The 22,741-nt window shown below is 37.0% G+C and overlaps 1 protein-coding gene across 7 annotated transcripts in view; it reads left to right on the top strand.

Annotated features, from left to right (window-relative positions):
• The window catches only part of COBL (cordon-bleu WH2 repeat protein), a 154,485-nt gene that overhangs the window by 65,422 nt on the left and 66,322 nt on the right, over positions 1-22,741 (top strand). For all 7 annotated transcript variants that reach the window (XM_048079156.2, XM_048079155.2, XM_066992607.1 and 4 more), the window contains one exon: positions 16,143-16,337. In XM_048079156.2, coding sequence (XP_047935113.2) covers positions 16,143-16,337 — 195 coding nt within the window. The remainder of the gene's footprint in view (positions 1-16,142; positions 16,338-22,741) is intronic.

Here is a 22,741-nt window from a genome sequence, read left to right as displayed (position 1 = left end):
ATTTAATGATGGATATCCAAAATATTTCTTCTAAAGCTTTCCAAATGTAACTACTGTAATGAAAGGATTAGTGTGTATTTATGCCAGTGCCCTTTACTAGATGAAATCAGAAATGGCTAATTGCATGTCATGGACTCCATGTTGCTAATACACAATGGAAATTTTTTTTCAGACAGTAACACCTGTTTTTGTAGTGGCATAATCTGAATCACATGTAACCATAGATTCATTATGCTAGTCTAAAATATCCTATTAGCATATACAGATTTTAGATACGGCGAAGATTTTCAACACTGGCTAAGGTATAATTTCTCTTCTCTTGCAAAGAATTTCTGAGGCATGAGCGCTAATAGGATTTGGTTCTTTTCCAGCCTCTTCTGTGGACAGCGAAGACTCGATTTCATTAAAAGTAGTGGCAAACAATAACATTTCTTTTAATTAGATGATCTCATGATTTCCACACACATTTGTTCTGTGCATTATTGTTCGTTGGCAAAACTGAGCTGCTTGGTAGTGTGTGAAACCATATGTCTCAATAATATCTTATGGCAGGTGAGAGAGGATTTGCAAAACAACATTTGCTGACAGGACACAATACATTTCACTTTGATGGGGGAGTTTTCCTAAGTGAACTTTGTGGCTTAGTTCTCTCATGCAAAGTCAAACTTACATAAGTCTTCACAGGCCTTACAGGTCTCCCTTTAACTCAAATAGGAGTTGTGCATATGAAGCAAGGAGTGTATAACTCTCAGTTCCGTGTGTGCTCTTTAGCTATTAATTGCTGCGAGAGACCTTCTAATGCCTGCAGTCTGTGTAGCTGTTTCACATTCTTCTTTTTAATAAACAGTTGCTAAATTAGGTTTTATTGGTCTTTTACTTGCAGCTCCAATGTTGATCTTCCCCCGTGTGCTTAACAGAAATGATTGCAAGTAATTTCAGACATTGCTTTTTCTGTTACCTTCCTGTGTTCAGTGTTTCATTTGAATTCATGGCAGCATTTTGGGAGGCAAGTGGGAGAGGGAAAGGAGAGTGACAAATAGTGGTCAGTTTTTGTAAAGAGTTACATAGCGTGAAGTTGTGATACCTACAGGTAGGTAACTTTCTTGTTGCCTTTTGATTGATTGTTTTTGTTGCTGTTTTTGTCGTTTACACTTTCAAGCCATTCTCAAAGTACTCAGGAAAACTAGGGAAAGTATTTCTGGCTTTAAAAATGGTCACCTGGAAGGCCAGAAGAAGGGAATCTGATGCTTTTAAAAGCATCAGATCAAGGCAAATAGCAAGACATAGCCTTGGAGAGTTTGATGATGAGCAGTTGGTGCAGGAGGTGGACCCATTGACTTTTCCAGTGTCATCCTGAGCACCTGTTCATGTGTTTTGCTGGTTCAGTACCTTGGTGACCTGGTGAGAGCCAGGTGGAACCAATATCTAGGACGTGAGCTGTACAGGCACTCTGAAGCGAACCGATAGCGAGAGATGGAGAGATTACCATTAGATTTATGGCTGTTAGTGCCGTTGGTTTGTTTCCCTCCTCTGATCATAACATTTTCTTCTTTCCATCCCAGCAAATGTTCAGGTACACATCTTGATTTTGATCTCTCCCAGTTTCAGCACAGAGATGGTGAAATTTCATAGAGTCCAAATGGAGCTTGTTCTGATTTACAGTTGTTTGCATAGGACAAGAGTCAGGCCAATAAAGAGCACTATGGAGTTTTGCCTTATAAAAACCTAATGGCAATGGATTTGACAGAAGGGGGAAGGGAAGAAGAAGCATTTAAGACTATTTATTAATCAAGAATTCCAGCAGTGAGGCTTTTCTTGCCTTGATTCTGGCAAATGTACAGATGAGAGATACTGTGCAGAGACCATTTCTGCACAAACAGAGAAAGCCCTTCAAATGTAAACATTTGAGCAGCTGGCATGGGAGATTAGTGCAGCAGGGGTGGGAGGGGGGTAATAGTGGATAGTGGCGCCGTCTAAATTTAACAAACGTTAAACAAGGTCCTTATTCCAGTTTAAGGGCTACAGGTCAGAAAGGCAATATCAACTAAAATATTGGCAATTGTACAAGTCAGTCAAAGTCATTAACTAGTAGTTAATTAAAAGCAATGTGCCTTTCCAAAGCTGCCCCCACCACAAAAAAAAAAAAAAAAAAAAAAAAAATATTCTATGCAACCTGTTTGAATTAAGGAAAAAAAAACCTTCCTCCTGTGCCTGTGGAAAGAAAAGACAAGGCTTCAAGACTTCGCAGTGCTTTTGCTTTGGATTGTGAACTGTCTTAATATATTATCCTACTTTTAATTTCCTGTGGCTGGATATTAAATCAAAAGAAAGCATCGTGCTGAGGGTGAAAGTAGTATAGGGTCTGTTAGCTTTGTAGTAATTTGTTCGTATGCTGTTTAACATCATCTGGAGTGAGGGGCTAGGGGTGTTTGCATTTTGTTGTTTTAAACCCTCTCTAAATAGTTACACAGCCAGGCTATACATCATTGTATCTAATCATGTGCTCTTCCCTTAGGCTTTTTGTTCATAACGTGCATTTTGGTAACACGTCTAATACAACTCTTTGCCAACTAGTTGTGATCCGATTAATGCATGTATTTTTGGAAGGGGCTTTAATTTCTTCATTTATTTAGCAGTAGTGACTAAGTATCGATATCTGTAGTCAAATTTTGTGTTTAAAAAATCAGAGCTTTGATTTCTGTGCTGGCATTGTTGTTGTTTTCGTTGAGTTTGGGAATATACTGAAGAAAAAGATATCCTGGAGAAGGGGTAGCATAGTTTAGATCACATTGTTACTGTCTCTTGGCATCGTAAAGTTAGAGTGACCATTGGAGATTTGATGCAGAACGCACTAGAGCCAGTGGAAAAATTCCTGCTGGTTTCAGTTGGCTTCGGACCATGACTTTTACAAGCTGTTAGCCATTATCTGCACTAGGACATTTAAAAATCATTCTTTCTTCTGCTACTTTAGATTCTCTTTTGTACGGAGAAAGATCTGCTGGCAATTTCACTGTCCTCTTTGAAAACGTAAGAACTTAGCTCCTTTTTGATGGACAGTTGACACAGATAAACCCCTTGAAGTTGCTTAATTTATAGAACATTTTCCCACTGGGGAGGGAGAAAACCCCAAAGTAAACAAGTTAAGTCTTGCAGAAGATGAATTGCAAACAGTGGCGAAGGAAGGAGTGGCTTTCCCCAACCAATAATTTGTTGCAAAAGCAAGTTTTTCTTTGCTATCTGAAGAAGTGCATACCTAGGGAAGTAAGCAGAGTTCTCAGCACTGCTGCTTCTTTTTAAGAGGTGATTGTCCTGATGCTGGTGAAAGTCCAAGTGTAGGTATACGCTCTATCTGTTTGCACAGATTTTTACTTCAGTGTCACTTAAATTCAGAGCTGAACTTGAAAAATTTCTGCCACAGCTCCTTCATGGGGAGTGCACTCCAGTGGCTTGGAAAACTCCGGTCAACATGAACGTATAAATCAGAGTGCTTTAATTTCTTAGTATTTCACACTAAATTCACATAGGAAACAAGACTATACACAGTGGGAAATTTGGTCTTTTAGGACTATCAAACGTCAGGCTCTGGAGTCGTGAGGAAAATTATACTGAATTTGTAGACTTGGAAAAACACAGTTGGCCATAGTATTCTGCAAAGGAAGATAAAATATGACATGATATACATAAAAGTGGGTAAATGGGAAAGGCTGAAGTAGCTTGAGCTCCACCACAGCTGTACTTCCAGTCATTTTGCAGTATCCTACATTACAGCTTGACTTTTATTTAGAAGTGGGGCTGACATAGACAAAGTCAGCATTAAAACTATAATAATGAATGCTTACAATAAGAAGAAAAAGGCCAAAATTATTTGAACTCACATTTGAATAAGATGCTAAGAAAATTCAAAGATAGATCTGCTTCTTCATTCTTAACCTGTGCTTTTGTGCCCAGTTATTGAATTTGTGTGATTTTTGCCAGCATGTTGAGGATTTTGGTTATTCTCTAAAGGGAATAGCCTTTGGAGAATCCTCCAGAATGGAGAGGAATCTTTAGATCTAAATTTCTTGCCTTTGCAAGACTTATATTCTGAAATAACTTTTGACTTTTAGATCCTTGTGACTTTTTCAGAGTATAAGTGTGTATATTTTCTACCTAAATTTTTCAACTCTAATGGGACAAGCATAATTTCTCTAGGTATTGTTCTATAGTATGATGAAACAAAAGATGGATGTGCATATCACCTGGATGTGCACTCTCCATTATCCAGCCGCAAAATGTTGTCGCTATACCTTCTCTTCACCCCTATACTCTTATTTCCTGACCACCACGGTCAATCTGGGACCAAATATTCAGCTGTTGTAAATCAAAACGATTTATTGACATCAATACCTGATCATTAAGCTGTGAGCATAGTGTGCATGAACTTGTGTGAATTTGTTTTTTGTCTTTTTCTTAAGCAGCAAGCTGTCATTGTCTCCTTAAAAAAGGCTGGTCTGCTTCAATGCCATTACTTGCTGCCAGAAATGCCCAGCATGGAAACTGCAGATACAGTTTGGGGGCTGGCTTAGGCTCCCCTTTAAGGTTTAGGTCTCAAGATGTTGTACTCCCTGTAACTGAGTGTGTGTACATGCACACATAAACACGTATACAGACATTTGAAAGAGCTAATTGAAGCAATAAAATTTGTGTGTACATACCCGTGTATGTATGTATATACATGCATATACACACACAGGTTATGTACACACACGCGCGCACACAGACAATTGAAAGGGCTAATTAAAACAGTAAAATTCCTGGCTGTCGACATCTGATTCATGTTGCTAGATTCCTCTTAGTGACTCTGTAATTAGGATTTCTGTTAAGATATGCACTAAATTCAGAGTTCAGAAGCTGATTTGTTCTTCTAATGTAAGTTTAAAAATCTTCAGAGGTTGCACGTTTTGGAGTAATATTTTTGGCAGTTTTATCATTAAAAAAAATGTAAAGCTTCCTTTTTGAAAATTTGCTTTGACAGTTGGATGATTTTATTTGTCTCCCTCTAGCTAAACACCTACAGTTACCATAGACTTCAAAGGGAAAAGTAGTTGCACAACCTCATTCTAAATTAACGAAGTATTTGTGTGGGAATTGGACTATAGGGACTGGAACTGGAAGCCAGTTCCCTGAGCTTGAGTAAATCAGAGCAATTTCTCTGATTTTATAGAAGTTCTCTAGATCTCAGTGGAAATTTGCCTTTGAATTTCAGTACAGATTTTCTCCATTCAACAGCTATACTATTTTTTACCAAGTAATGATTTTCAGAGGCCAAAACTCATATGTGTTAGAAGCTCAGCAGTCCTGAAAGATGATGAGAATCAGTTGTTAATGTTCTTTGTCTCTGTAAAATTTGCTGAAGGGGGCACCACTTCCATTAAAATGGGGGAGGGAACACATTTTAATTTACCTGGAGTAAAAATACTTTTGGTAAAAAATGGAAATTATTTCTTTGAAACTAAACAAATAAGCACACAAAAAACTCATGCCAGGAATTATTCATATTTTTAGTCCCATAAGAATTGGCTATACAGGCATTAGAGCAGATACTTTTTAAATTGTATGTTTTAAGTGAAATTTCCATCTCCTCCTCCAGTATACATTGGCATATCTACAGTGAAAATATACCGAAGATGTTCAACTCTAGCCCCTATATGTTAAAAGAATTTATTGCAGTGGAAGTTCTTGGTAGTTTTTCAAAATATTTCGAATTTTATAAAGACATAAATCACAAATATGGCAACTTGTATCTTCCATGGACTGATCACATTGGCTGATTGATTTAAAAGAATCACTGAGCCTAGAAAAAATAACCTCTTACTGCAATGATGAATTAATTTTGCTCAGGACCTCTGATCCTTTTTGTGGTTATTTATGATTGATGAATGCTTAACACCAGTGGAAATTACGAAAATGTCTTTTTTGCTGTTGTTGGTCTTTGACCTTTTGAACTCCCCTTTTCCTGGAGTCTGTTGCCAGACCATTAATAAAGACAAATTTTGATTTTTGGCTTGGTTGTGCTTCGCTATTTGGTTGAGCTCATCTATTTTTAAATATTGCAAAAGTGTAACTGAAAGGAGAAAGCAGCCTTTTCAGACTTACAAAAATTTGGCTTTTTCCATCTTCATTCTTCCAAGATTGTTCTCACTAGATTTATTAATGGCCTTCCCATGGCCAAGTGTAAACAGACTCTTTTTGAATGTTCTTTCCTTTTTGTTTCCATTCTGCTGTGATATTTTCGTCTGCTTTCTATATGGAGATTGAACTGAATGTTAGAATCCATGCGAATTTTCCTCTGTACTTCTCACTTCTCCTTCACTTCATTTAAAACGTACTATTCCATTAGTGTCTGTCATTGACTTCTAGACAGCTTTTGGTTGGTTTTAAGATGTTTCTTCGGTTATTTTCTTCCAATCTACCTCATTGCGTGTCTGTATACATTAAATTCCTAGCACAGGAATAGTTATTACATACTCACAAATCCATATTTTCATCCCCTTCCCTCTTGTTTTCAGTGCTGAATCTTTACCAGTTTGAGTTCTGTTCATGTGATTTCCCTACCACCACCATTCTCATGTCAACAACTGAGCAGTAACATTGCCATCTTTCTGGACTAACATATGAACAATCATTGCGTTTGCTTGCAGAATATGTTTTCTGTTGTGCATAATCTCCTGAGCTCATTGTTCCTTCTCCAGGATATGAGCCAGTACTCTATCATCACATTTTCTGAAGTCTTCTGCTCTTTGCTTTGCTTCTCTCCTTTTCCAGATTATTGTGTTTGAATTTCTGCAAGGGTTTCCTCTCCTGTCAAATCTGGTGAACATACCCACTTCATTTTTATCCACAATGACCATCTTTTTGTTGCTATCCTATTTCTTCCTACTTCTTCCTATTTTCTTTCATACTTCTTCCTCTCCTCCTTTTGAACAACTTGGACAGATATCCAAAAGAGGACAAACAACACACTTGGGGTGTTTTCCATGTATTTTTCCCAATTCATTTTATAATTCACCAAGCTTCTTCCACATCTCTCAGTGCAAGTCCATCTTCCATCCCCATTTGATGAGACGTTTTATCTTGGATAAACCTTCCCTTTTCTTCATAGTTCATTTCCTTTTTTTTTTTTTAATTGCCTGGCATATTACATGAAAAATTTTTTTCTTCTTGTCATGTATCTATCATAATGATACAGTTATTTAGTTTATATGCATGCAGCTATCCAAAAAAATGATAAATAATGTGAGTAGCTGAATTTGTTGACTATTTTGTTAGCCATTCCCTTGTGATAATATTTTGAATTTAATCTTTTTCCCCATATTTCCTTTACATATTTATATTTCTGACAGTTATGAAAAACATATATTTCAAAATGTGGTCTTTTTTTATCGACTGATGCATTTTGACAATGTGTTGTGACAAAAAGTGTTGGACTTGTGGAAGATGAGTTTTTAGCAGTCTAACCAGAAAGATGTAAATCAGCCCTGAGAGGGTGCATTTTATATATAAATTGATTCTGGTATTTTCCCCAAACAGTATATTTTTTAAAAAAGAAAAAAACAGCATTCTAACAAATAAGGCACAAAGTTGTCGATGCATTTTTGAAAGACAAGATCAAGTGTTTCACACTTGTATGAAGTACAAGGAAACCTTATTCTAAGCACCTGCCAGCATCACACTGTCACCTGTGTGACAAGTGCAAGCTTGACTTGCAAATTCAGTTCTGCACCCTGCAGTCCTACCTCCCGCCAGAGTAATGGATAGTAAACTTTGTATTAAACTACCACATAGCACAGAAAATACACAATGCAGAAGTGTTTTTTTGTGCTATGTTAATGATGGTTTTGTCTCACTGGGATTTACATATCCAAAACAACACCAAGAATATTTACATTGTAGAGCTATTTAAAATACATCTGTCATCCAGGAAAAAAAAAATAAATAAAAAACATTTAGCCGGATGGTATCAGGTACATAGCACAAGAAGGGCGTGAAGGAATTTGACGTGTTCTGGGAGCTTGTGCGTAAATGTGTCCGATTTCTCTGTGATCTGTATGTCACCTTAATCTTAACGTGGCATTTTATGGGATTAGATATGCACGTAACACACGCATGCTAAAGCTTGTGGCTGTTTCATGGATGTCATTAGATTTATAGCCGTGTTGAAATATCTTTCAATAATTTTATGTTTCACAGATTTTTAGTTGTATTTCTGGAAGTTGAGAATGTGGTGGAAGGCAGAAGGTACTTTATATCTGGAATATTAAGGGGAAAATATCTCAGCTTGTGTGGTTATGAGATGAAGCTTACTTTTCTGAACATACACCTACTTGTTTTACCAATCACATTTGTTTAGAAGAGAATGTTCAGCAACCTAAGTTTCTTTCATTTGTGACTAATGAGCTTCAGATTTCAACAAAATGGTTTTTTATCCTACACAGGACACTCAGTGGCAGAAACTAAATAAACTGAGCATGAGAAAGACCTGTAGCAAGTGCATTTTCACTGCACTGAACTGAGGTTGGCTTGTCAATGCTAAGAGCTCTGAATTAAAGAAGATATTTTCCCTTCTTTTTACCAAGTTCCTCAGCTCTGATTCACAAGGCCCTAGGGTGCGTGCTTGCTGGTTACTGCAGTGACTTAAGTGTCTGGATTGGTATCAGAGAGCACAAATAATTCTTGTGTGCCTCCCAAACGCTGATTCATACACTTAAGTCTTCCCATTAGCACCAGGAGGCATGGTTCCTGCTCCCATCTTCTGAGATTGCTGAGAGGTTGCTCTGCCTTCTTTCCCTCTGTCCCACCAGTTAGAAAATGTAGTGTCTACCTTCCCCTGTCGAAAAAGTTTACTTTTGTTTATTCTGCTGGGATGTACCTTTTTTAAATATATCTTTTATATATATATGTATTTGTAGCACACTGTCACTTAAACAGAAGAGGTAATACAAGCACACGAACATAAATGAGGTTAGCTCGTCTTCCCTCATCTGCATGTATGGCTGTGATGGAAGGAAATCATTGCATCCATTTCCCTTGATATATGACTGTTTTCTTCATTCTAGCAGGGAGACCTTCTCAGATGAAGTCTTGCTACTTTTGACACAGGAGTGGTTTTGAGTAGACAAAAATTTTGTTAAGCACAAAGAGTCATGTGGCTTGGGAAAATCGGAAGAGTGAAAAATGGAACAGGAGAGATTATTTGGAGTAAATATACTGAACTTTAAATCACCGGAGGTTTTGAAGTACAGTGCTAAAATGGAAGAGTCAGCAAGTTTTATTGCAAATTCTTATATTGAGCCATACTTCAGGGAAAGCTTCTATTCTCAAAATACTGAGGAATCACATCCATTATTAAATCTTGAAAAAATATAAATTGACAATCTCAACAAAGTACTTGAATATTATATATACATTGTTGAATTCATAGATGTATATTCCACTGCCTTATATGTGCCACAATAGTTTATTCATCTTTGGAGAACTGAGATTAGATTTGTGATCTGAAACTGCTTGAATACTGAAGAAGTTAGTAGTAGTAGGTGATGCTGATATTAGCAGAAAGGTGTGATTTTACTGCATCCAATTTTTGCATTTCCAAGAATTTAGACAAGTTTATGTTTAGCTGGAATGCATGTATTCCCGGTCCATGTTTTCTAATCCACTAATGATCTGATTTAAAAAATAATATTCCTAAGCATCAAAGTCAAATATTTCACTGTTCATAAAAAAATAATAAACTTATTTGTGATTTTTGCTATATTCATTCAATACTTGTCAGATTTCCAAACGACAGAGGAGTTCTGAAGATTGCTTCACACACGAAAAGCATAATAAAAAGTGAAGAAGGTTCTTGGAAGCTCTCTGCTTGGGCACCCTCTTTGTTCTCAGTGTAGTGCATGGGGCTTGAGATAATATCCACACTTATTTAATATTAGAAATTCACAAGCAGCCTACTCTAAGTTTCTTCAGTCTGTTTCTGAAAACTTTTCTCCTGAAAGCTTCCTCTTTTCTTGTTCCCAGGTGGGAACTTTCATAGTATAAACGCTGAAAGAACAGTCACCTAGGTTCTTCTCTACCCTTTCAAAGAGGTTGGACATCACGGTAGGTGCAAAGTAAACATAAACCGAAGTTGCACTTGTAGCTCTAGAGGCATCGGGATATTTTACATTGAATGACCTTACTAAGGTGAGGACAAGAAGGAATCAGATAAACTTCTCGGAAGGGAAATTGTAGTTAAAGTACAAGGAAAAAAAAATGTTATGGTAAGGATAGTTAAACAGTAAAACAGAGTAAATGCGGATAGTGTGGACCTGTGTCATAGGAAGGTTTTAGTAACCTCTGCAGGGACAGATGGGTTATGCTACTTCAGTGCTGGGAAATAGAGTAGATGACCTTGTAAAGCAGGTGATCTCCTTGCACCTGGCATTGCTAGGATTTCTGGGTAACAAACTTGGTACTAAAATGGAAGAAATGTGGTCATCCACGGTGAGGGAGAACTGAAAGGGCACAGGAGGGAGAAAGTTTTTAGGGTTTTCTGGCTGTGTAAGTTCTGATGTCCATCACGTGGCCTTAAGGATCTGGAATTGCTGGCTGGATTCTAAAATAGACTTACACAAGTGTAAGACAGGGTTGGAGTTGTACAGACTTCAAAAATAACTCAAAGCTTTTACATTAAGACCTTGAAAGCCTCATCAGATATATAAAATCAAGATGATAATGCCCATACGATTTACTGCTGTAAAAATTAAATAGTTGCCTTTCTCTTTTAATACTGAGAGAGGTGACCAGATTATTTCCTACCAATATGAACAAGAAATGAGATGAAAAACCAATCTAAAGTAAATTGCACAAAAATTCATTTAAAAAAAATCAGAGCAAGAAAAGATTTTTTTCTTTTCTGGCTGCAGGCTGTATGCAGGTACCATAGTGATAAAATGCTTCAGAGAATACAAAAAACAAACTATATTCAATGTGGCCAGTTAAAAAGGAAAATTTGAGTGGCCACGGTTTCTTTTTTTCTTTTTTTTTTTTTTTAAGTCTCTAAGCAATCTTATTAATGACAGTATTTTGCTTCAGTTTTGAAGCAGGAGCTTAGATTCAATTGTGGTGTTGTCAAACTTAATGCTAGTATAAGGAATTTCAGTATCATCTCAAAGAAAGCAGACTGACTTTTAATTTGTGCAGTAGATCTGACATAACATGTCTGGCATTTTAAGTGGCCAATTGTAACCAGTTGGGGTATCATTCAGCAAATCAATAAGAGTCTGCATTAATGGAGTTTAAACGTCCAACAGGCATAAATATTCTTGTCACTGTGTAGATGGATTTGTCTGCCTGCTCTAGATCTTGTTTTTCATATTTACCCACGGTATAACTATAAACAAAATAATTTCTGTTATGATATTGTATTCTTATTTTTGTCTCTGTTCTTGGGGAAAAAAAAAACTTTTTGCTGATGCGTCCCATACATCACATGCTAAAAAACAACCCAGTTGATTACCTTTGATATGAAAACTTCTCAGAAGGAAGTTGCATAACAAGACTGAGAGCTCAAACGTGAGTTTTGGCAGAGAGCTGCGGAAGAAAGCCCTGGCTATAGCAACCTCACAAGAAAAAAACTTGACATTTTTGAAAAATTTTTATTGACCGGTGTGGACAGGGAACGGGAAGTCAGATCGCTCTCACAGGCAAGCTGCAGTCTCTTCCTTGCTGACCTTTAAATGCCACTTAGTGTCATCAGAAAATCAAGGAAATGCTAATAACAGGGCTTTGGGTAAGGGAGTTTTATATCAGGGATATCTTTTGAAAACAAACATAAGCTGACTTCCCTTTTTATAGGTACCTGTTTTTTAAAACGGGATTCTCACAACAGTACTGTTACATTTTAATGGATTTTAAATAGATTAATGTTACATTCTTTCATTAATATGATCTTTAAATTTTTTTCAGAAGTACCTGTAAGATGTCAGAGCTCCTGTTCATCCTTAAAAAGCGAGTAGTTTGCAAAAGACATTTTATAATTGCATTGTAGTGTGATGGTCTATGAACACAGACTGACCTCTGCTTTAGACTCATAACCTGTCTTGAGTTCAGTGGGCTATGGGCTTTGGTAGTCTTGTGGAAAGTCAAATTCTTTTGCAAATGGAATTGGTATGCCTAAGTCACCAGGTTACTCTGAGCCTCTATGCTTCTGTGTTTTAAGCAGTACTTTACTGACCATCCAAAAGGTCTTTGAAAGCTAATTTTCCGCTAGAAGAACTGGAAGGAAAACACTGAAACTAAACTGCTTATCCCAAAAGAGTCATATGCAATAAGAAAAAAGAAGGTCCCTTATATTTCAGAAGTTCAAGGAGCAGGAAAAAACCCCATGGCAAGTGTAACACTGAACAATGTATACATCAAAAGAGATAGTGGGTTCTGCAGCTGTTCCTTGCTTCCTTCCAACATCTGCTTCATGGAACTGAAATGGACTTTGGTCTGGGGTTATAGTGTAGGACCTGTTGAAGACACTTGCTCAACTAGAGGCTAGGTTTACTGGTGACCTATGCTCGTCCATCTGTTTGTTTGCTTCAGCTTAATTTGAAAAAAAAGAAGAGGAAACTGTTTTTTTTGTCTTGCTAGTGTGCATTACTTAATTGTTGTTAGAACGGCAGGCAAAGTGCTGTAATACCAGTGGTCTAGCAAAGACTATGATTTTACGAGTTGAGAGACATTTTGAAAAGCTCTTTATATAATTCGTTGCCCTGATATTTTTTTCTTTGTTCTTCTTTTTTTTTTTTTTTTTTTTGCAATGTAGTTACAAAACACACAGATTGTAGGAACCAAATTTGATTCTGAACTGAACATTAACCGTAGCCTGTTGTTATCAAATGAAACAGGAGATAAGGGGCTGACTTCTTCAGACAGCTAAGACAGCTATATTGGCTGCAATGCTTGAGCTTGGTTTTCCTCTCACCTATGCTGCTATAATTTGAGTAATCCCACTGAAATATGTCCACTAATAACAAATTAAAACAAGAATAAATGAGAGAGTTTGGGCAAATGACTTGTGCATATCAGGTCCCTGCAAGTTTGCTTAGTTAATGTTGTATGCTCTTAATTGTTGTCTTACTAACCTGTCGGAAAGCTAAATCTCCAAAATCCAGTGATTTGGGATGAAGCTGCAATATATCTAACTCAACCTAAAATATTTTAGAGCTGCGTAAGGTGTTGTCTCTCCAGGTCAGGTTTACAAAAAAAAAATGAATCCAAATGAGTGCCAAAAACACTTGTATCAATGGTTCATGTCCAAAGGTGTTTTTTCTTTTTTTTCCTTAAAGATAATGAAAAGGGCTCCACTTGTGGGAGACCTTGAAGATCTGCCTCCAGTTAGACAGAGCTCTCATTGCTGAATGATGGGGCTTTCACAACTACTTTGAAGTTTTTCTCAATCCATTCCCTTGGAAGATGTAGTATGTTTTTATTTTAGGGGAAAAGTCTCAACATGAACATTCTTGAAATGCTCACTCAGTAAATAAAGGGCTTGATATAAAGGTTGGACTGGGTGATGAAAACATAGAGGAATTTCCAAGTTTTTCATTTTTTTTTCTCTCGATAAAGTCTTTTTATTATAGATTATTTACAGTTTCATATTAGTATTACATATTTTTCCTTGTATCTTCTCTTAGGAAATTTAAGCTTTAGAAAAATAGGTTAAAATGTTTAGTTATTCATGATCGTATTCCTTCACAGTGATCTGAAAGTGCCTGAAAAAGGAGCCACAAGACCCCAAGTTAGAATTGAATGGGATGTTAATTTAAAACTAGATGCATCCTATGTTCTTATCAGTATATTGTATTTGTAATGCTGGGAGGGAAGACTTAGGGTTATTTATTGTTTTTATATATCTGTAAATCTGTGAACAAAATTTCTCAACCTTTTAATGCAGTAAGGAAAATCAAAGAATTAAAACCATCACAAAAGCATAGCCTGTAGAATAAACTTTAAAATGATTTCGTTCAGTCCTTTTGTAAGTGTGTGGGAAAAGGAGACAGACTACTGTATATTTCACCATGTGAACTCAATCATTTCTTCAGGAGTGAACAAAGTTTATTTTATAGAACCAGGTACAATATGCACTGAGATCAACTTAAAACTTACTAGGTTTTACATTAGATCATTATTTTTCCCACTGCCTGAGATGTAGGAGCAAGAAAAAAACATATTTCTTTATAAGATTAGACCAAGTCTTTTAAACCCCACCTTCCAATTAGAGCTTTTTTGCTCATTTGCTAGAAAGGTGAAAAAACTATTGATGCTAGTCAGTTCAAATAAATTAGTCATGAAAAAGATGTGGCAAATGCTGCTTTAATCTTCTAGTAAAACTACAGTTGATCAGAGGAGGCTGGTACTATGCATTGTGTGTGCTAAATACTGTGAAGTCTGTGCAATGTGCAAAGTAAAAGATAACCAAAAAGTCCAGCAAATAGTTTTAAGCCAGTGGTAGTTATCACATGCAGGCCAGGACACAAAGCAATTTGTTATCTGGATTACCTTTGTCAGTTGCTTTCAGAGGAATTTACAAAGCATTGAACCTTACTAGGCAGTCAGGAACCTGTATTGTATATGTGTATATTTTTGTGATGCTATATATTTTAGCTCTTTATGCTTCATGAGTGCTTCCTCAACAGTGCTCAAATTAAATTGTCTTCTTAAGCTTGATGCTCCAGGTTTTTATTTTTTACCTAAAATTGCTCTTGACACTTGTAGAAAGGAATTATCCTACTATCTCATGCATATCCACACAATAATGAAGCAGTCATAAATTGAGGGAGAGCATTTCCACCACTTCCCAGATTGGAGAACCTAGGTTCAAAGAACAGCCTCTTTTATTTGGAAAGTGATGAGATTTGTGGTGGTCTTTAGTTTCCTGCTAGTATGTATTCTGTGGTCTTGGACAAAATTTCACCTGAGAGCTTTACATCCTGGATGGGTGAGTTTTGCACATGCAGTAGCATGTTCTGTTGTGATAAGAACAGCATTATCAACCATGGTCATCAACCTTCACTTCCAGAGTAGGTATCTTGCTCCAGCTCAGAGTGGATTGGTATCAGTAATGATTTCACAGAAGCCATTTCTGAGGAGAAACAACTGTCTCATAACTTAATTAAAAAGTAATGTTAGCATGGACGCTTCTCTTAATATAAATAGTGAAAGGGAACTAACAGGTTTTGAGGGAAATGTATTTGCAAGATTATCATTAGCAGATTCAAAAATGCAAATAAGTTGAATTTCAAGTGTCCAAACTAAAATAAAAATGCACGTTTTCAGGTAATCATGTTTCCTAGTCCATTTCTATTGGCGGATTTACTACTGTATGACTGTATTTCTGATTGTATATTAATATAAAAATGTCTTGTTAATTATTAATATAAAAAGGTCTTGTTCAGAAATCAGTGAAATTTTTCCTTTGATTTCGTTAAGTTTTGAGCCTAAATAATTTTTAATATTAAGGAATTAGTGAGATAGTTTCTGCTTTTCCTTTCACTTGGGCCTGTTTAAATCCAGAGCAGTGCCTGTCAGTGGGATTTCTTTTGACCAGATTCATTGGTTGGTTTTTGCAGACTGTAAATACTTATGCTTGATTGTTCATGTGAATTTGAAATAATTTTATGGTAGCAGAATTTTTCCTCCGTAAATCTTCAGAGAAGCCTCAGGTAAATCAAGCACATCGATAACAAAATAGACAAGCCTGGTATACAGGCAGCATCTGACTAATACTGTGTTCTCACTTGAGAGTAAATCTTGCTTTCAGAAATGTGTACTACGTGTAATTTAAGCTTATATTTTAAATATCAAACAGCAGTGGTGTTCCTGTCAACAGTATTGTTAAGCTGCAGTAGGTGCTCATAGTGCCTTCTGACTTATTAATTCTGCCTGTAAGCTTTGTTCCAGTTGACCTTTAGAAGTGTCCAAAAGTTACAGTTTGCAATTCAGCAAGTTTGGCAGAGGAACGTACATGACTATTCATACCATTGTTTAAACGGTAACCAGATGTGTCTTGTTTTTCTTCTTTCTTTCCCATTGTTTTTAAAAAGTGATGTTAATCCAAGATGTTAATCCATTTACAGGGTTTTTCCACAGCACCAAACTCTCCTTCGGTGAATTCTCGTTCCAGTAGCCTGGGTCCATCACTGTCCCTTGGTAACATCTCAGGAATGACAGCAAACCCAGAAGGGAAAAAGCGCAGAGCACCTCCTCCACCGGTTGTGACACCTCTGTTGCAGAACATGGAGATGAGCGGACAGGAAAAGACAGCAGTACAGGTAACTGAAACCACAGAAATCAGCTTCTTTGCTGAATGTGCTGACTGCCCTCAGTTCATTCATCAGAGTTGCAGTCATTCACAGATCTGTTGGTTAGCCACTAACTGCAGCAGGTCTTCACAGAACTGAGACTATTAATCTTACCAAATAAAATTAACAAAAGTCTTGGAGTTTGTACATATTTTATTGAGCTCTCTTGAGACCTCCCCAGGCTTTTCCCACTATCAAGAGTTCTTCTGAATGAGAAAAGTTTTGTAAAGCATTATTATAATAAAAGAAGGAGGAGGAAGAAGAAGTAAGGATAGAAAAGCTGGTAGTTACACAGGGGGACTAGGTAGCTTTATTGGCTTATTTCCTGTGCTGGATACTAGAAGATCTGCCCTGCTTTCCCAGTTGTGCCATGAGATTTGTTAAAGTGGTGTTCTGCTTTCCCTTTAAAAAGGTTCAATGTTCCATGACACTGTCAGCTGAATTAAACACAAATTGAGAAGAAAAACCTTTTTGAGGACCTAACCATCTGAAAAGAATGGAGTTAAGTGGAAAAGTGTTACTAAACATGCACAATCACATTAAGACTTCTGGTTCCACCATCAACAAAAGCGTTATATTCTAAATGTAAACTTTAATAGTCACTGCATAAAACTAGATACAGATGCCAAATAAAATGCAAGGAACCAGATGACCTTCAAGGTCGTGTAATGTGGACTGGTTCTATTTCCTTAGGGCTTGTCATATCTGTAGCAGATTTATTTTTGGAAAGTGAACTCTATTAGTCCAAAATGGAGTCAAGAAGGAATGTTTGAGGTCATTGTAGTTGATGAGGAGGAGTCTAGTGCTCAGTCTCACTCCCTGTCACTCTTCTATTTACCTACGTTAGACATACCTTCAGTGCCTTTTCCAATGAGGCATTGTGTAAGCAAAGTTGATGCATGGACTTGGTAACAGATTATCGGATTTCACTTTCCCATTCTTAGGATATGCAAAAGCATGATTGGTGGGACATGACGGTGCTTCATCTTTCAAAATACGGATAGGTGCCATTGGTAGAACACTCATCTATAGATACAGCTCAAGAGAAATGATTATATTACTTTTCAGCATATGGTGCACCATTTAAAAAAAAATCCTTTTGAAATTCCCACTGTAGATACTGTGATGAGGTTTCTTGTATCCCCTGGAGTTAAACGTTCAATGTGTTCAATAAAAATATTGAGTTTATGCAAATACAGTCATCACAAACAGTGTTACTCTGCCATTCTCTTAGGCTTATCTCCATGCATTGTGGCATTGACATTTTAAATTGTTTTAGACAAAAACAATGAGAAGCTAAATTCTTATTAAACAGTTTAGCATCAACATTGTTGCAAATAGATGGAAGTGCTGGCTTTCTGAATCCATTGGGAAAAAAAAGTATTTATTTGTCAAAAGTAGCATACAGTATAGTGGCAGCTTCAAATTCTTGTAATCTAAAGGAAAAGCTGTTCTGACGAAGGGAAAGAGGTGAAGGTTGCGTCAGAGGATATTCCATAGCAAAACTAATTTTAGTCAATAGAAGTGTTTTGTGGAGCTGACAAAGCTGTTGAAGAGTATGGTATATTATGGGCACAGTTGCTAGAGTTAGTTTGCCTGCATTTGTTGGGTAAAGGAAATCTTTCTGAAAATAGTTGCCCATGTCAAAATATTAAACAGTTATTATGTGCTTCTGAAGCTCACAGATTGAAAGTGTCTTACAGGCTGCACAGTAGTTCAAACAGGAATGAGTGGAGTACAGTTGAAATGAAGCAATCAAAAACTGAGGGAAGAGATCAGTTATTGTGTATTCTGTGACAAGGTAGCAACAGGAATATTGTTTACATGAAAATCCAAACAGTTCTATTTTATCTACGTGCTAACTATCCAGTTTGCTGTGAAAATAGAGTAAAAAATCTCAGGGTGTAAGTTTATTTCTTTAGTTTATGGGAAAGAATTAGCACTGATTTTTTTTTTCAGGGAAGGACGTCAATTCCTTATTAATGGACTTCCTTCCATAAAAAGATAAGATGTTTGTTTAGAAAACTTTATTTATGTGCAACTGTTACTAACAGGAAGATCCTGCAAAAGGGGAACATGTTTATTTCCAGTGAAGCTAGCACACTAATAGAAAATTAAAACAGTGGTATTCTGAACTTTCAGAAGGATTTTTCTTTTTAAACTATCTCCTTCCATAAAGCTGCATAGGAAAGCAAATAATGGATCTGTTACGGATACACGTAGTTTGACTTTCCAACCTAACAAGCCCATTATTTTTAACCCATTGTTAAGCTCTAGGGCATTCTGCTTTCTTTACAGCACAGATAATGCTTTGGGAGTATACATGTAATCTCCCTACCTAGTAATTGTAATAAGAAATTTCTGTGTGTATGAAAGGATGTTTAAACTTCTAAATTTATATTTTCTCTGCTCATTTTTTTCTGGATAGGTGGATCATTACAGTGTAATTTTACTAGAGTGCAACTTTTGTTTCTTAGAGTAATTTACCTCCTTGAGGGTAAGGCCCCTGCAGTAACTTTAATTACTTTTTACTGCAGCATCATTAGTTTTCCTAGTCTGTTTCTAGTCTTCCTATTTCCATGTCTATTGAGAGGTAGTATTTCCTCTGTAACTGTATTAAATCTCTTCTAGCAAGTATTTATTTCAGTTCGGAGTGCAATTGAACGATGTTTCAGAGTGTGCTGTGCATACGTGAAGTAGTTTACAAAGGAATGCAGAGTCAAAGAAAGGAGTTTACGGATTTCTTCCCTGGAGACTTTTCCCCCCTTTTTGTAAACATCTCCCAGGTGATGCAATTTAGAATAATGAGAAGCCCGTTGAACAAATATTTTTTAAAAGACCAAGGTATGATAGTAACATTTTGTCGTAACACTGTTCAGGTATCACTGTTTTACCATTAACAGTGTTCAGACGTATAGAGTAGAAAAGAGTGTGGAGTGATGGAGTGAGCAAAAAAAATATGAAACTCTTTTGCATTCTTGTGCAAACGGTTACAGAATTTTAGAGGATGTGCTAGCAAAATTTGGGGCCACCTTATTGTAGGCATATTAAAAACTGGATTCCCAACCCAAAAAGCATGTGCTACGTAGACAAAACACATAAGAGAAAATCTGTATGAGTATTCCATTATAGAGCACATGGAGAGAAGCCACACATAAAGTCTGACAGAATTAAGCACATCTCAGGGGCTTATTCACTGGCCTCTCTTTAAAAGAAAAAGTGTGGTTTGGGTTGTTTCTTGGAAGAATTGCAGAATTGAGTATTTAAGTCTTTTGGAGGTCAAGACTAATGTGCACTGGCAAATAAGTTTATGGGAATAATTACTTTTTATTTTCAGTGTGTATGGAAAAGTACAGAAATTAGAGTGAGGGGAGATGATAAATTAGGCCTCAGGGGCTTTCTGTAAGAGCCTTTTCTATGAAACGGAGTGGTTTATTCAGAGTAAAATCATGAGGCTTTTTGGAGACAACATCAGAATTAGAAGAGGGCTCTTCAGTGCCTCCATCTTTTTAATAGCTCTAATGTCAACTCCAGAAGCCAGAAATGCAATTTGTAGACTGTGATAAAGGAGCCATGTGCTGTTTCAGCTGCTGTGATTTTCAGAACAGAAGCACTTTCATATAATATGTAGATGTAACGGGAGGCATCTGGGATTTGTTATTAGCCAGTCAAATTCCTGTACTGAATGAAGAATGGGGCTATATAGCAGACATAAATATTCTAGTATATGTTTTGTAGTTTTTAATTTTAGTTACAATATGGCAAGACAGTGGGTTTTGATTAAAACTTGTATCCTTGCTCCTAGTGCAAGTGAAGAACTGGCCTCGAGTTTTCAGAAGGCACCAAAAAAAAATTTTTCATTCTTTTTTTCCATGTTTATATGATATGTTGCTGTGAACAAACAAAACGTATGTGACATGCTGTGGGGTTTGCTTTGCTTCTTATGTACCTTTCTTCTCCATGTAGATCTCAGCTTGGATTGCTGAGGACAGTTGTTGACTCATCATTCTTGCTCAAGGCCATTCCTTCCCTTAGAAAAAACCACTTGCCCCCAGTGTTTTATCAAGGGTGATATTTTCTCACCAAGAATAGCTTGTTGAAGAGGCTTACTCATGTGAATAAAAAGGAATATTGCAGCCAAAGAGAATCACAGACTTACTCAGAGCATTTCTGGAAGGTTTTGTTCTCCCTACCTCCAGTTTATTTTTGACCAATTTTATGTCTAAATGAGAAGATCAGCTTTAAGGTGATAGTTTTAACATCAACAAAGATACGTGAGATTTTTGTATCCTCCCTGGAGAAAAAAAAGTACTCATGTTAAAAATTTGCTAAATTTCTTGTGTATTTGGAGAAGATACTTTCAACATTTGTTGTACATCTTTTATTAAATGAAGAAAACTAAAAATATGCAAATGCAGAGGAAAAGTTATTTTTAAAATCTTAGTTAAAAAATTCTACTGAAAACCACACAAGGGTGTTTTGTTCTTCTTGTTGTTTTCTTTTTTTTTACTTTTCAAATGTTTCTGTACTCTTGTGGGAGACAGCAGCCTCCCGTGGCTCATGTTCCTCTACTCCAGTGCATCTTGTGCTTCCAAGAGTCCTTTTTATACCACCACTCTATGAGAGAAGTGCCACTGAGCTGGCAGGCCCCTGGGTTAGGCATCCTAAGCTCTGAGTAGCATTGTCATGGCTATGGTAATGACGCCTTTCTCACGGGAGAAGTTGTGCTACAGTACTACTCGTTGACCTTTTATATATAAACCAATATAAATAGAATATATCAGTTAGTGAAAGGTGCGTCCCATCTGGTTTATGGAGCACATCAAGAGTGTGTCCGAAGGATGAGATATGCTAATGAAATGAAATATCATGTTGAAAGCCATTGAGTTTATGTCCATTTGCAGGCAACCCTGGAATACTCCAAATCACACTGCACATGGGCACTGTGTAGTGAAGACATACCTGCTGTTGATACTGCCAGTGAGAACCGCAGAATAATGTTCAAGTATTAAAAATAAAGGGAAGGCAGTGAAGGAAATACATGAATAAGATCCTGTTGAAATCATAATTAACATAGGAAATCTGTTCAAAGAATTGTTAAACCGTACACTCACCTGGATTTCCAGAATCAGTCCCTGAATTTGCATTTCTCAAAAGTCCCATGTACATGTGAGTATGCCACAGGGGTGAACTTGGGAGCCACTTGGAAATATGACTCATTATCTTCCTTAGAAGTAAAATACATTTTAAACAGTGGCCAAGATTTTTAGAAACGGTTAGCTTTGCTGTCCGTAATTAGGAAGCTGAGTTTGTAGCTTGACGTTTGCTGAACTTTTAAGATGTCAGAAGCTACGTCTGGTTGCTCAGCAACTCAGTATCTGGACACGGTGATTTTATTATCATATTATTCTTCACTATGCCGCCTTCTGTTACAAAAGAAGTTTAAATTGAGATTGTTAATATAAAAATCTGCGCAAAGGAAGTGTTTCTGCCGTTCACATCCACCCAGCATACCCTGATTTTTAGCAGATATCTTTCATGCTCATTTCCACTGTGACTACCACACTTCCATCTTACGTCTTCATTATCTAAGGGCACAGGTTTGTGGTGCGCTGACTACAGGGATAATCTCGATTGGTATGAAATCACACTGTTACTGCTGTTCACATAGGTTTTCAAAGTGACATATTTCCATAGGGCTGCAAATTAGACCCTAACGCAATGGATACCAATGCTGTAGGGCAGTGAAGAGTAAAGTAGGTTCATAGCATGTGCAGCTGTGTCATTAAAGAGGCCATCGGTAGAGCTCTCTGTTTGCTGCATGGGTTAAAGTTTCTTGAATCTGCTTTGTCGCTGGGTACTCTGGATCAGTTTGACATTTAAAATAATACTCCTGCAGTTGGCTTCACTTCTGAAAAACAGCTGAGTGCTTAGCAAAGAGCCTGTGTTTGTGTGGATGTGCCTTCCTGTATATGTGCCTTTTTTTCTGACAGGTTTTGTCGGACTGTCAGAAGCATCATTTTAAAGGAGAGTCATGATACCAGCAGGTATTGCAATTGTAGTGAAATTGAGGAACGGAATCACAACTGAATGAGAAAAGCTACTGTGGATACCTGCAGAACTGAGGTTTATAGTGGGCAGGTGTCTAAAACCTGCTCAGTTAGCATCTGCTGCGATCATCTCTATCAGTTCTGACCAGTTCACTGTCTTCTACCTCTTCCTTTGTGCATCTGCTCCAGTTCATTGCTGTGAAAACCCCACTCTTAACCAGACCTCTGTGTCCCAAGGGGCAGAATTTCAGATTTCTGTCGATTTACCAAGGTGGTCAATCCTACTTTTGCACAAGTGATTATATTCATACATATCTGGGGCAC

Source organism: Anser cygnoides, chromosome 2 (genome assembly GCF_040182565.1).
Source record: "Anser cygnoides isolate HZ-2024a breed goose chromosome 2, Taihu_goose_T2T_genome, whole genome shotgun sequence".
NCBI lineage: Eukaryota > Metazoa > Chordata > Aves > Anseriformes > Anatidae > Anser > Anser cygnoides.
This window is presented reverse-complemented; position numbering and strand designations above follow the sequence as displayed.